The sequence below is a fragment of the Heteronotia binoei genome, chromosome 6, assembly GCF_032191835.1.
Source record: "Heteronotia binoei isolate CCM8104 ecotype False Entrance Well chromosome 6, APGP_CSIRO_Hbin_v1, whole genome shotgun sequence".
In the NCBI taxonomy this organism is placed as follows: Eukaryota; Metazoa; Chordata; class Lepidosauria; order Squamata; family Gekkonidae; genus Heteronotia; species Heteronotia binoei.
Genome location: NC_083228.1, coordinates 140,152,511 through 140,166,232, shown reverse-complemented (window position 1 = coordinate 140,166,232; position 13,722 = coordinate 140,152,511). Strand labels below are relative to the sequence as shown.

The following is a 13,722-nucleotide window of genomic DNA, read 5'->3' as shown; positions in this document are numbered from 1 at the left end:
GTGACTCTGCTAGAACTCAGGGCTGAGGGATCTGAAGCCTCGGCGTGCCTCATGTCTTCGCTCTGAAAGTTCTTTCCGGAGCCTGCTTCGAACTCTTGATTTGGGAGGAGGAGAGCTTGGAGGAGATTGATCGTCAACAGCTGACACTGGTACCTGGAGAGTGTTTGATGGGCCAGCTGCTGTTTGTTCAGCTGAGGAACTGGCTGGCAACTCTTCCAGGTCTGTTAACCCTTCCAGCTCCTCATCAGAGCTCATGGCACAGGCTGTGTGAGAACATTTGCATGTGAAGGCTCGATTGTGCTGCGGAAATCGGTTGTGGGAAGTGCTTTTGGGTCGCAACTGACTTGTGATGGCCCCGTAGGGTTTTCAAGGCAAGAGACAAGCAGAGGTGGTTTGCCGTTGCCTGCCTCTGTGTAGCAACCCCGGACTTCCTTGGTGGTCTCCCATCCAAGTACTAACCAGGGCCAATGGCTGGCCTCTTCCATTTCTCTTCTCCCCTGTGGGGGTAGGATACAACTGGTTCTTAACCGCCATCTGAATAGACTTGGAATTGCTATTGTTCCGCTGTTCTTAATTGTTCCTGTAAAATTACTTATTGAGATGCTGTTTGCTGCCCTGAGCCCTGCGTAGGGAAGGGCTGTCTATAAATCAAATCAAAACAGATAAATATTCTAGTGAGAAGAGAGCCCTGCCGAATCGGCCAGAGAACCACCCCCTCGCTCCCCTCCCCCCGAATTATTGTCACGGCTAGGGCTTTTTGGGGGCAGAAAAAGCACAGCATGAACTCATTTGCATATTAGTCCACACCCCCTGGCATCACCGTTGTTTCACACAGGACTATTTTTGTAGGAAAAGCCCAGCAGGAACTCATTTGCATATTAGGCCACATCCCCTGACATTGCCATTGTCTCACACAGGGCTTTTTTTTTTTAGAGAAAGCACAGCCAAAACTTATTTGCATATTAGGCCACCCCACCCTCCTCACCCCCCCCGATATCACCATTGTCTCACACAGGGCTTTTTTGTGGAAAAAGCACAGCCAGAACTCATTTGCATATTAGGCCACACCCCCTGGCAGCGCCATTTTATCACACGGGGATCTTTTTTAGCGAAAGGACAGCCTGAACTCATTTGCACATTTGGCCTGGCATCGCCATTGTCTTACGCAGGGCTATTTTGTAGAGAAAGCACAGCCGGAACTCATTTGCATATCAGGCCACACCCCGACACCAAGCTAGCTGGAACTGCGTTCCTGTACGTTCCTACTCAAAAAAAGCCCTGGTCAAGTGCAATCACTTAGACTGAGAGCGAGCCTGTGATTGACACAAGGGGATGAACACCATTCAGACTGTCGGTATTGACCTTTATAGCGGACCTGCCTATCTAAGGGACCACCTTCCCCCGTATACACCCCAGAGAGCACTGAGTTCAGGAGCCCAAAATCTACTATCCATCCCTGGACCAAGGGAGGCCAGGCTAAGCTCTTCATGAGCTAGGGCCTTCTCAGTGGCAGCACCGTTGGTATGGCATGCTCTCCCAGAGACCACAAGGACCCTGTGGGACCTCTCCCAATTCCGCAGGGCCTGTAAAACTGAGCTTTTTTCGACAGGCCTGCAACAACTAATGGGGAGGTTGAGACTGCCACTTCTGCATCACTGAGCAATACCATCTGTAAGATCGCCAACAGACTAACAGAAGAATTTAATCACCCAAAGGGTGATTGACATGTGGAATTCACTGCCACAGGAGGTGGTGGCGGCTACAAGCATACCCAGCTTCAAGAGGGGATTGGATAAAAATAGGGAGCAGAGGTCCATCAGTGGCTATTAGCCATAGTGTGTGTGTGTGTGTGTGTGTGTGTATTTTGGCCACTGTGTGATACAGAGTGTTGGACTGGATGGGCCATTGGCCTGATCCAACATGGCCTCTCTTATGTTCTTATGTGACACAGAGTGTTGGACTGGATGGGCCATTGGCCTCATCCAACATGGCTTCTCTTATGTTCTTATGTGACACAGAGTGTTGGATGGGCCATTGGCCTGATCCAACAGGGCTTCTCTTATGTTCTTATGTGACATGGAGTGTTGGACTGGATGGGCCATTGGCCTGATCCAACAGGGCTTCTCTTATGTTCTTATGTGACATGGAGTGTTGGACTGGATGAGTCATTGGCCTGATCCAACATGGCCTCTCTTATGTTCTTATGTGACACAGAGTGTTGGACTGGATGGGCCATTGGCCTGATCCAACAGGGCTTCTCTTATGTTCTTATGTGACACAGAGTGTTGGACTGGATGGGCCGTTGGCCTCATCCAAAATGGCCTCTCTTATGTTCTTATGTGACACAGAGTGTTGGACTGGATGGGCCATTGGTCTGATCCAACATGGCTTCTCTTATGTTCTTAAGAACTGAGAGCTGAGATATTTATAAATCGCCTGTGGTAACTAACAAATTTTATAGTACCATATGGTTATTTTTTAAATTGTCTAGATATAGTTTATCTTTTATGACTGCAATTTTAATGTTTTCTTATGACCGTTAGCCGCCCAGAGTCTTTTTGCGGAGTGGGCGGTGTATAAATCCGAAGTGAATAAAAAGAAATAAATAAAATAAAAAGGAAGCAAGCTGCGTGGGTGCTTGACCCCAGGGGCCCAGGTTCCGCCAGCTTTCCATCCCCTGTACCAGACGGACTACCCAGGTGGGCCTCGGCGCCGAGAGGGAAAGGGCTTCCCCTTGAAATCCGGGTTGCTGACTCTAAGGTGCCTGAAGTGGCCGAAGGCAGAGTGAACTCTCCAGACCAGAAAGAGAGCAAGGCCTCTTGAGCAGCTCTCCGGGGTGAGTGACATCAGCCAGATCATTCTCAGTCTCGGAGGGTCCCCCAGATGAACCCAGCGCTTCTTGTCCCTGGGGCCCAGGACAAAATCAGAAAAGGCAGAGACCGTTCAGCGGCCTGTTCTTCTTCCCCTCAGCCCCGTGGCTTCGTAACCGAGGCCAGGAGGTAACAGCCCAATGAAAGCAATTTGGCTTCTGACTGCGAACCGTCTCCGCCAAATTACCTCTGGAGATGGCTCTGCGGGTATTTTAGCTCCTAGTTATTTTTCCTGAAATGAGTCTTCGCTGAAGAGAGTCCAAAACAGCTTGTGGCTAAGAATGTTTTATCACGTCCAGCCTCATGGTTCTGCAGATCTACAGGCATTTCCATTTTCAGAAGATGGGGTGGCGGTTTCTGCCATTCTTTCCCCCCTGAAAGACCCCTACTTTGCCCCCTGTGCTATTCCCGAGCATCCACTGACCCTCCCTCAAACAAAATTTTGAGGGCCTGCAATAGGAGGGGCAAGCAGAAAGATCTAGGATAGGATAGGCCTATCAGAGGCTACTAGTCATTGTATCTGAGGGGAACCTCCACGTTCAGAAGCTGTGGGCCTCTGAATCCCAGTGCCAGGAGGCAACGAGGGATAGTCTCAGCATGTATGCCCTGTTGTTGACCTTCCAGAGGAACCGACTAGTTACTGTGTGGACTAGATGGACCCACACTGGTCTGATCCAGCAGGGCTCTTCTGATGTTCTTCTCAGGAGAAGGCCTCAGCCTCCATGCCCTGTTGTTGGCCTTCCAGAGGACCTGGTTGGCCACTGTGTGAGACACAATGCTGGACTTGATGGACCCTCACCAGTCTGATCCAGCAGGGCTCTTCTGATGTTCCTATGAAGGTCTTGGCCTCTGTGCCCTGTTGTTGGCCCTCCAGAGGACCTGGTTGGCCACTGCGTGAGACAGGATGCTAGATTAGATGGACCCTCACCGGTCTGATCCAGCAGGGTTCTTCTGATGTTCCTATGAAGATCTTGGCCTCTGTGCCCTGTTGTGGGCCCTCCAGAGGACCTGGTTGGCCACTGCGTGAGACAGGATGCTAGATTAGATGGACCCTCACCGGTCTGATCCAGCAGGGCTCTTCTGATGTTCCTATGAAGGTCTTGGCCTCTGTGCCCTGTTGTTGGCCCTTCAGAGGACCTGGTTGACCACTGAGTGAGACAGGATGCTAGCTTAGATGGACCCTCACTGGTCTGACCCAGCAGGGCTCTTCTGATGTTCTTAGGAAGGCCTCGGCCTCTGCCCTGTTGTTGGCCCTCCAAAGGAAGTGGTTGGTCGCTGTGTGAGTGGATGGACCCTCACTAGTCTGATCCAGCAGAGCTGTTTCACTGGATATAAATCATATACTTTGCAGTGAGCTGTAGGGGTATGTATGGACTGACTAGTGGTAGACCAAGAGAAACCTAACTATGATCAGTTGAGCTGTGAAGTATATACACAGTTCTGTGACTTACCTCCTGACAATGGCTTTCCGCCAGGCATGAATTTTTTTGTACATTATCTTGGGCACTTGATATCTGGGCTGTTCAACTTTCCTTTTCCTATTCAGCCTGCAGGCTAGTGGGGCGGATGCTCTTTGTGTACAAACATCCACACTGAGACTTTGTTCAGTTGATACGCAACACCGTGTACCGGAATTGACTTTTCATTTTTGGCAGCGCGTCTCGCTTTGGCCCACAGTACCCAGCACGATACTGGGAAGATTTCCAAGAGTTATACTGGAAAACACAGCATCCGTCTTAGTCCCAAGAACTCCCAGATGTATAGTACAATTCTAAGGCCCACAGATGTTTAGAGAAGGCTTTGATTGGCTTTATTAGGAAAGAAGCTGATCAAGGGGCAGACATTGAACTATTTGAGTAAGACCCCTTACAAACATGTGGCCCAGGTGCCGAATCAGGCCCCCAAGCAACTGACTGCCATCTGCTTCCTTCTCCCTCTCTCTTGCTTCCTTCTGCATCACAGCTTGCTTTGCCAGGGTTGCTCAACCGTACGTGAGCTACAGAGCAGAACCTCTGTTTTCTCCATTGGCTGAGCCTCCTCAGTAGGCTGAGAGCCAGTTTGGAGTAGTGGGGAAGTGTGCGGACTCTTTATCTGGAAGAACCGGGTTTGATTCCTTGCTCCTCCACTTGCAGCTGCTGGAATGGCCTTGGGTCAGCCAGAGCTACCGCAGGAGGTGTCCTTGAAAGGGCAGCTGCTGGGACAGCCCTCTCAGCCCCACCCACCTCACAGGGTGTCTGTAGTGGGGGGAGAAGATAGAGGAGATTGTGAACCACTCTGAGTCTCTGATTCAGAGAGAAGGGCGGGGTATAAATCTGCCCCCGCCTCACAGGGTGTCTGTTCTGGGGGGAGAAGATATAGGAGATTGTGAGCCGCTCTGAGTCTCTGATTCAGGGAGAAGGGCGGGGTATAAATCTGCCCCCGCCTCACAGGGTGTCTGTTGTGGGGGGAGAAGATAGAGGAGATTGTGAGCCGCTCTGAGTCTCTGATTCAGGGAGAAGGGCGAAGTATAAATCTGCAGTCTTCTTCTTCTTCCCCCTCCTGGTCCCCTGGGGAAGGAAGGAAATAGCCAGAGCTTCCTTTGCCCAATTTCCTGGATCCCATGGGAGAAATACAATGAAAGCACCTTTAAGACCAACACATGCTAATGTTTTAAGCATGTTTTAAGTTTTTTAAAAAAACTTTGTGTTTTTCTGTGTCCTTTATAAAGTTTATATCATTGCCACCTAATCTTAAATAGGTACACGCGTGGCCCGGCCTGACACGGTCCGGACCGAGGTCTCATTTATGTCAGATCCGGCCCTCATAACAAATGTGTTTGACACCCCTGTCTTAATGCAGGGGTGTCGAACTCATGAGGGCCGGATCCAACATAAATTAGATCTTGTTGGGCCAGGTCATGTACGCCATGTAATGCAAGTAGCAGAGATATAAACTTTATATAGGGCACAAGCACAATTAAAGGTTTTAAATATATAAAAAGATTAGCTCCATTGCAATATTTTGTTTATTTAACAGTTTCTTATAACGGACACCACTTTTCTGAATCATTGCGTCAAAATCAGGAGACAATGTCTGTGCTGTAGCAATCTTGAGTAGGCTGTTCAGGCGTTGTTCAGGTGGGTGTCTGTAAGTTACACGCCTATTGTTGATGTATTGAATTTCTTGCAGAAATCTCATGGTCAGTGTCTTGAGCCTCAGACCCAGGGGGAAACATGAAATGGCTGGGTGGTGTGAGTTTTTGTACATAAGTTGCTTCATGTGCTGGTCAGCCAATGGAGAAAACAGAGGCCTTGCTCTGTAACTCCTGTGCGATTGAGCAAGCCTGGCAAAGCAAACTGTGATGCAGAAGGATGCAAGAGAGAGAGAGAGAGAAGGAAGCAGATGACAGCCAGTCACTCAGAGGCTTGATAGGAGCCCTCTAGGGGCCTGATTCAGCCCTTGGGCCATATGTTTGACACCCCTGTAAAACCCCTGACAGGCCTGTGAGCAAGCCCTTGCTTCCTTCTGTGCCACAGCTTGCTTTCCCAGGCTTGCTCAGTCATATAGGAGCTACAATGGAAAGCCTCTATCTTTTCCCCCATTGGCTGAGGCGTCTCCCTTGGGGAGGAGGGAGAGCTACTGAGCCAAGCCTCTTTTCCTTCTATTGGCTGAGGCTCTGCCCTCTCCTCATCCTCTGGGGCGGGAGGGAAAGAGCCAGAGCTTCCTTTGCCCAGTTCCCTCGATCACACAGGAGAGCTACAAAATCTTTAACTGTGTTTGTCTGTGTCCTTTATAACAGAGGTCCCCAACCCCCAATCCGTGGCCTATTAGTAATCGGGCCATGAGTCTGGGGAGCTTCAGATCTGGGGAGCAGTTTACATGATTCCCACCCCCACCCCACTGCAGTTTGCTTTCAAGGACATGTGAATCCTGAGCAGGCCTCAGATTCAGCAGGAGCTCCCAGGAGTGCAGCTCCTGAACCTTCCCGAGGGTTCCCCCTCCTCCTCCCCACCACCCACCTTGTCCATTGAGTAGGAGGTGCAGCTGCATAACAATCTCTGGATTAGGAGAGCGGGCAGCCAGCCAGCCTCCAGGGGCTTTGCCACACCCCCAGCAGCCCTCATTAACCCCTGGAGAAGCCTGTGCCACCCTCTTTCCACTTCTAATGTGATTTTGGGTGGAGGGCGGCTTGCTGGCCTTTTGACTGGGGGGGGCGGTGGCCTAGGAGAACCCCAGGAGAGCCAGTTTGGTGTAGTGGTTAAGTGTGCGGACTCTTATCTGGGAGAACCGGGTTTGATTCCCCACTCCTCCACTTGCAGCTGCTGGCATGGCCTTGGGTCAGCCATAGCCCTGGCAGAGGTTGTCCTTGAAAGGGCAGCTGCTGTGAGAGCCCTCCCAGCCCCACCCACCTCACAGGGTGTCTGTTGTGGGGGAGGAAGGGAAAGGAGATTGTGAGCCGCTCTGAGGCTCTTCGGAGTGGAGGGCGGGATATAAATCCAATATCTTCATCTACCTCACAGGGTGTCTGTTGTGGGGGAGGAAGGGAAAGGAGATTGTGAGCCGCTCTGAGACTCTTCGGAGTGGAGGGCGGGATATAAATCCAATATCTTCTTCTTCTTCTTCAGGCGAGCAAGGCCTGCTTGGGCTGGCTGAATCTCTAGCCCGCCCAAGCAGGCCTCGCTCGGCTGGGGCTCTCCTTTCTTGCATCGGGCTGCTTTTGGCCGGGGTGGGGGTGGGGGGCAGCATATGCTAATGAGTTACGCAAATGAGCTCCACCCGCTATTTTTCTACAAAACGACCCCTGATCCTGACGCAGTTCGGCGCTTGCAAGCCCGCGGCTGGGCATCCGTGCCGCACTCCCTGCAGGCGTGGACTCTTGTGAACCGGGCCCCGTCGCTGACCTCGCTAATAGATTTAATTGGCCGAGCGTCTCTCAGCAGAGCTGCTCTGCTCTTTGCTACGTTTCCCTCGATGTGCTTTTTTAGAGTTTTGGCACCGGCGTATTTATGTTCCGTTCCTTTCCAGCGCAGGCTCTTTGCTGCAGCCAGTCTATTCATTTTGAAACAGCCTGGAGCTACAGATCGCGATGGGTGGCAGGCTCTGGCGGTTCCAGCTCCAAACAGCTGGGAATAAGCGACCTGTTCCATTGAAACAAAACCCCAGCGGCCTCTGGTTTCTCGGGGAGCCTTAATCCTCCCCCTTCGGGCCCGTCAGCGCAAGAGAGCAGTGCCTCTGAGTTCCCCCTCTGCTGCATGACATCTGTTCAGCAGGCCTGCACAATCTGGCCCTTGGCTGGTGGTGGCGAGCCCTAGCGGTTGCACCCGGCCTCACAACCCGAGGCCGCGGGGGGGCTCGCGCTCGCAAGGCGTTTCCTCGCCGTTCAGGCATCATTCTGCAGAGGACGGTAAATCGAGACGTTATGCAAGCAGTGTGTCTTGGAATGCGATCGCTCCTTTGAAATTCCATTCATTAATGGGCTTTTAATTGAAGGAATATGTATTTGTGGAAGCAAGATACTTTGGTGGTTTCCCACTGTAGTTTGGTTTATGTCGCTGGACAGGCTAGGCTGCAAGGAGATGAAAGAATTTTCTTTTTGTGGATGGATGGATGGATGGATGGATGGATGGATGGATGATAAGATAGATAGATGATGAGTAAAGGATGGATGGATGATAGATAAATAGAAAGTGAATGGATAGATGGATGGATGGTGAGTAAAGGATGGCTGGATGGATAGCTAGACAAATAGACAGACTGACTGACAGACAGACAGACAGATAGATAGATAGACAGACATACAGACAGACAGATGGATGATGGGCAGATAAGATAGATAGATGATGGATGGACAGACAGACAGATAGGTGGATGATGGGTGGATGGTGATAGATGATAGATAGATAGATAGATAGATAGATAGATAGATAGATAGATAGATAGATAGATAGATAGATAGATGATGGACGGACGGACATACAGATAGATGAGGTGGATGATGAGGGATGGATGGATGGATGGATAGATGGATAGATGATAGGTGGATGATAGATAGGTGGATGATGGGTAGATAAGACAGACAGATAATGAACGGATGGACAGACAGATAGATAGATGGGTGGATGATGAGTGATGAATGGATGGATGGATGATAGATGGATGGATGGATGATGGGTAGGTAAGATAGATAGATGATGGACGGACGGATGGACGGACAGACAGATGGGTGGATGATGAGTAAAGGATGGATGGATGATGGATGGATGGATGGGTGGATAGATGAGTGGATAGATGGGTGGATGGGTGGACAATGAGTAAAGGATGGATGGATGGTAAATGGATAGATGGATAAATCGATGGATGGATGGATGGATGATGGGTAGGTAAGATAGATAGATGATGGACGGACAGATGGACGGACAGACAGACAGATGGGTGGATGATGGTTGGATGATGAGTAAAGGATGGATGGATGATGGATGGATGGGTAAATAATAATAATAATAATAATAATAATAATAATAATAATAATAATAAATTTTTATTTATACCCCGCCAAGGCAGGCTCAGGGCGGCTTACAGGACACGGCATAAGCCATGATGTAACAATAAAACAGGATAATACAGTTACATACAATTCACAATTAAACATTAAATAATCTAAAAACAGTCTAAAACAGTATAATTTAGTGGTGCTACTATCTCAGTTGTGCTAAAGATGGCGTGATGTTTATGCCAGGTTCCATCTTAGAAGGCTAGCTGGAAGAGGGTGGTTTCGCACGCCCTACGGAATTGATTAAAATCCTGTAGGGCCTGCACTTCTTCCAGCAGCTGGTTCCACCATTGGGGTGTCTTTAAAGAGAAGGCCTGTTCTCTAGCTGTTTTTAATTTGACCTCCTTTGGCCCAGGTACTTCCAGAAGATTTTGTGAACTAGATCGTAGTGCTCTCTGGGGAACATATGGAGAGAGGCAGTCCCTAAGGTAGGCAGGTCCTCGGCCATATAGGGCTTTAATGGTAATAACCAGCACCTTGTAACGAACTCGGTATACAATTGGCAGCCAGTGCAGTTCCTGCAGCCTAGACCGCACATGTTCCCACCGAGATAGATGGGTGGATGATGAGTAAAGGGTGGATGGATGGATGGATGGATGGATGGATGGATGGATGAGAGAGAGAGAGAGAGAGAGAGAGAGAGAGAGAGAGAGAGAGAGAGATAGATAGATAGATAGATAGATAGATAGATAGATAGATAGATAGATAGATAGATAGATAGATAGATAGATAGATAGATAGATAGATAGAGATAGAGAGATAGAGATAGAGATAGAAGGTGTTCGGCTAACCTCCTTGTGTTCGTGGTGGACGGCCTCATCACTTGTCTCTTTGGTTGGAGACTGCTTTTGAAGGACCACTTCACTGCCACAGGAGGTGGTGGCGGCTACAGGCATAGACAGCTTCAAGAGGGGTTAGATAAAAATATGAAGGGGTTAGATAAAAATATGTGTGTGTGTGTGTGTGTATAATTTTTTGGCGACTGTGTGACAAAGAGTGTTGGACTGGATGGGCCATTGGTCTGATCCAACATGGGTTCTCTTATGTTCTTATGTGACACGGAGTGTTGGATTGGAGGAGCCATTGGCTTGATCCAACATGGCTTCTCTTATGTTATGTGACACAGAGTGTTGGACTGGATGGGCCATTGGTCTGATCCAACATGGGTTCTCTTATATTCTTATGTGACACAGAGTGTTGGATTGGAGGGGCCATTGGCCTGATCCAACATGGCTTCTCTTATGTTCTTATATGACACGGAGTGTTGGACTGGAGGGGCCAATGGCCTGATCCAACATGGCTTCTCTTATGTTCTTATGTGACATGGAGTGTTGAATTAGAGGGGCCATTGGCCTGATCCAACATGGCTTCTCTTATGTTCTTATGTGACACAGAGTGTTGGACTGGAGGGGCTATTGGTCTGATCCAACATGGCTTCTCTTATGTTCTTATGACCCTGGGATGTCGCACTCAGCCGAACAATCTTCAGAAGGCCCGTTTGGTTTCTGCAACACACGATCTGATCTGATTTCTCTCCCACCCCATATTTGACAGGGAGGAATGCATCTTCACCATTGACCCATCCACGGCCAGAGACCTGGACGACGCCTTGTCCTGCAAGCTGCTTCCGGATGGTAGGTGGCGTTTTTGTATGCGACGTTTGTATGTGTCATTGTGTGCGTGGTGTTGCTGGGTGGCGGAAAGGACCATCAAGTCGAAGGTGACTTATGGCAGCCCTGTAGCATTTCCAAGGCGAGAGGCATTCAGAGAGGTGGTTCGCTATGGAGCGAATCTGGACTTCTGGTGAACTCCATCCAAAGATGAACCACCCGAAAGGGTCATCTTGCTTAGGTTCCAAGATCTGATGATATCAGGCCAGCTGGGGCCACCCAGGTCAGGCCCTGCTCAGGCGCACAGTATGTCGCTGCTGTTTCCTTCTGGATTTGCCATACCAAACCTTTAATGGCATAACAGTTGCAAATAAAAATACACAGAATATAAAAATGTAAACACTGGAGATAAAATCAAAATGAAACCGAGCTTACAGATGCATTCATACATGGTCAGATTTAAATTTAAGGATGTCAGCCAAAAATTTGGCCACAGCCTCGCTAACCTCCCCCTCAGAATCGTTCAATAAATAATAACAGGGTGGCAGAATAGACAAATCTGGGGAGAAAGAAAGCTTGCAAAATAAGTCTTTACGGAGATTATGATAAAAGGAACAATCAAGCAATATATATATGCAGTCGACATTTCTCCAAGCTAAAGAGCCCCAAGGGTTTTAACCTTTCTTCATAGGGAAAGTGTTCCAAACCTTTAATCATTCTAGTTGCCCTTTTCTGCACTTTTTCCAGTGTCCCCTTAGAAGGCAAGCTCTCCCAGTTAAATGTCACCGACTCCGTTCCAAACTGCCCCTGCTGGACTCTGGAGGCAGCTGGAAAAGCTCTCCTCTTCTTTTCCACTTGGGCCTGAGTCACTTTCCAAGGACGGGGATTTCTCGAAATGAGGTAAACGGTGACTTCTTCAGCAATAAACTCAAAAACGAGAACCCATCGCTCTGTCTCACTGCCTCCGTGTTGTTAACGAAGCCTTCGGGGAGCCAGGTTTTAATTTCGTAGAAGCGACACGCGGCAATGGAATCGGTGACGGGGCAGCTTTCCTTGAGCCAGATCTGCACGGGGGGAGCTAGGATGAGACCCCCTTCTCCCTGCTGCAGTTAATTTGACAAGGAATGGAGCAGGGGTCACTGAGGAGGGGATGTATGTGTGTGCATGGGACCTCCTTGTCAGATCTCAGAAGCTAAGCAGGGTCCACCCTGGTGTTAGTGCTTGGATGGAAGTCCAGGGTTGCTACCTGAAGGGAAGCAATGACCACCTCTGGAGGGCTCTTGCCTTGCAAACCATATGGAAGGGGTGTCAAACATGCAGCCCAGGGGCCGAATCTGGCCCCCAGAAGGCTCCTATCCAGTTAGATGTAGCGATTAAGTGTGCAGATGCTTATCTGGGAGAAGCGGGTTTGATTCTCCACTCCTCCACTTGCAGCTGCTGGAATGGCCTTGGGTCAGCCATAGCTCTGGCAGAGGTTGTCCTTGAAAGGGCAGCTGCTGTGAGAGTCCTCTCGGCCCCACCCACCTCACGGGGCGTCTGTTGTGGCGGAAAAAGATATAGGAGAGTGGAAGCCGCTCTGATTCAGAGAGAAGGTTGGGGTATAAATCTGCAGTCTTCTTCTATCAGGTCCCCGAGCAACTGGCTGTCATCTGCTTCCTCCTCTCCTCTCTTGCTTCCTTCTGCATCACAGCTTGCTTTGCCAGGCTTGCTCAATCGCACAGGAGCTGCAGAGCAAAGCCTCTGTTTTCTCCATTGGCTGAGGCTCCTCCCTTGGGGAGGAAGGGGACAGCTCGCTTCGGAGGAAGCTCTGGAGTGGGAGGAGCCTCAGCCAATAGAAGGAAGAGAGACTCGGCGGAGTAGCTCTGCTGTGCAATTCAGAGAGCCTCGATCGCACGGGAGACATACAAAGAAAGCACCTTTAAGACCAACAAGTGCTAACGTTTTAAGCAAGTTTTAATTTAAGTTTTTTAAAATATATATGTTTGTGTCTGTCTGTGTTCACTACCTGAAATGACATTTTATGACACACATTTTATGGCCCAGCCTGGCAAGGTCTCATTTATGTCAGACCTGGCCCCCATAATACATGAGTTTGATACCCCTGCCCTATGGAGGTCTCCAGACGTCAGCTATGACTTGACGGCACCATCCGTTCTCTGAGAGCCAGTTTGGTGTAGTGGTTAAGTGCGCAGACTCTTATCTGGGAGAACCGGGTTTGATTCCCCACTCCTCCACTTGCAGCTGCTGGAATGGCCTTGGGTCAGCCATAGCTCTCTCAGTGTTGTCCTTGAAAGGTCAGCTGCTGGGAGAGCTCTCTCAGCCCCATCCACCTCACAGGGCGTCTGTCTCCTGAGAGCCAGTTTGGTGTAGTGGTGAAGTGCGCAGACTCTTAGCTGGGAAAACCGGGTTTGATTCCCCACTCCTGCACTTGCAGCTGCTGGGATGGCCTTGAGTCAGCCATGGCTCTTATGAGAGTTGTCCTTGAAAGGGCAGCTTCTGGGAGATCTCTCGCAGCCCTCTCTATCTCACAGGGTGTCTGTTGTGTGTGTGTGTGTGTGGAGGGAAGGTAAAGGAGATTGTGAGCCGCTCTGAGACCCTTGAGATTCAGAGTGGAGGGCGGGATTTAAACCAAATTTCTTCTTCTTTTTCTTCTTCGTTTTTATCCCTCCGTGGATGTCTAAGTCAAGGCATCTTCCAATCCTCTGATTTGGTA

General features: G+C 49.6%; 1 protein-coding gene across 1 annotated transcript in view; it reads left to right on the top strand.

Moving 5' to 3' along the window:
- The window catches only part of DIS3L2 (DIS3 like 3'-5' exoribonuclease 2), a 419,389-nt gene that overhangs the window by 225,560 nt on the left and 180,107 nt on the right, over positions 1–13,722 (top strand). The window contains 1 exon segment of the mRNA XM_060242825.1: positions 10,954–11,033. Coding sequence (XP_060098808.1) covers positions 10,954–11,033 — 80 coding nt within the window.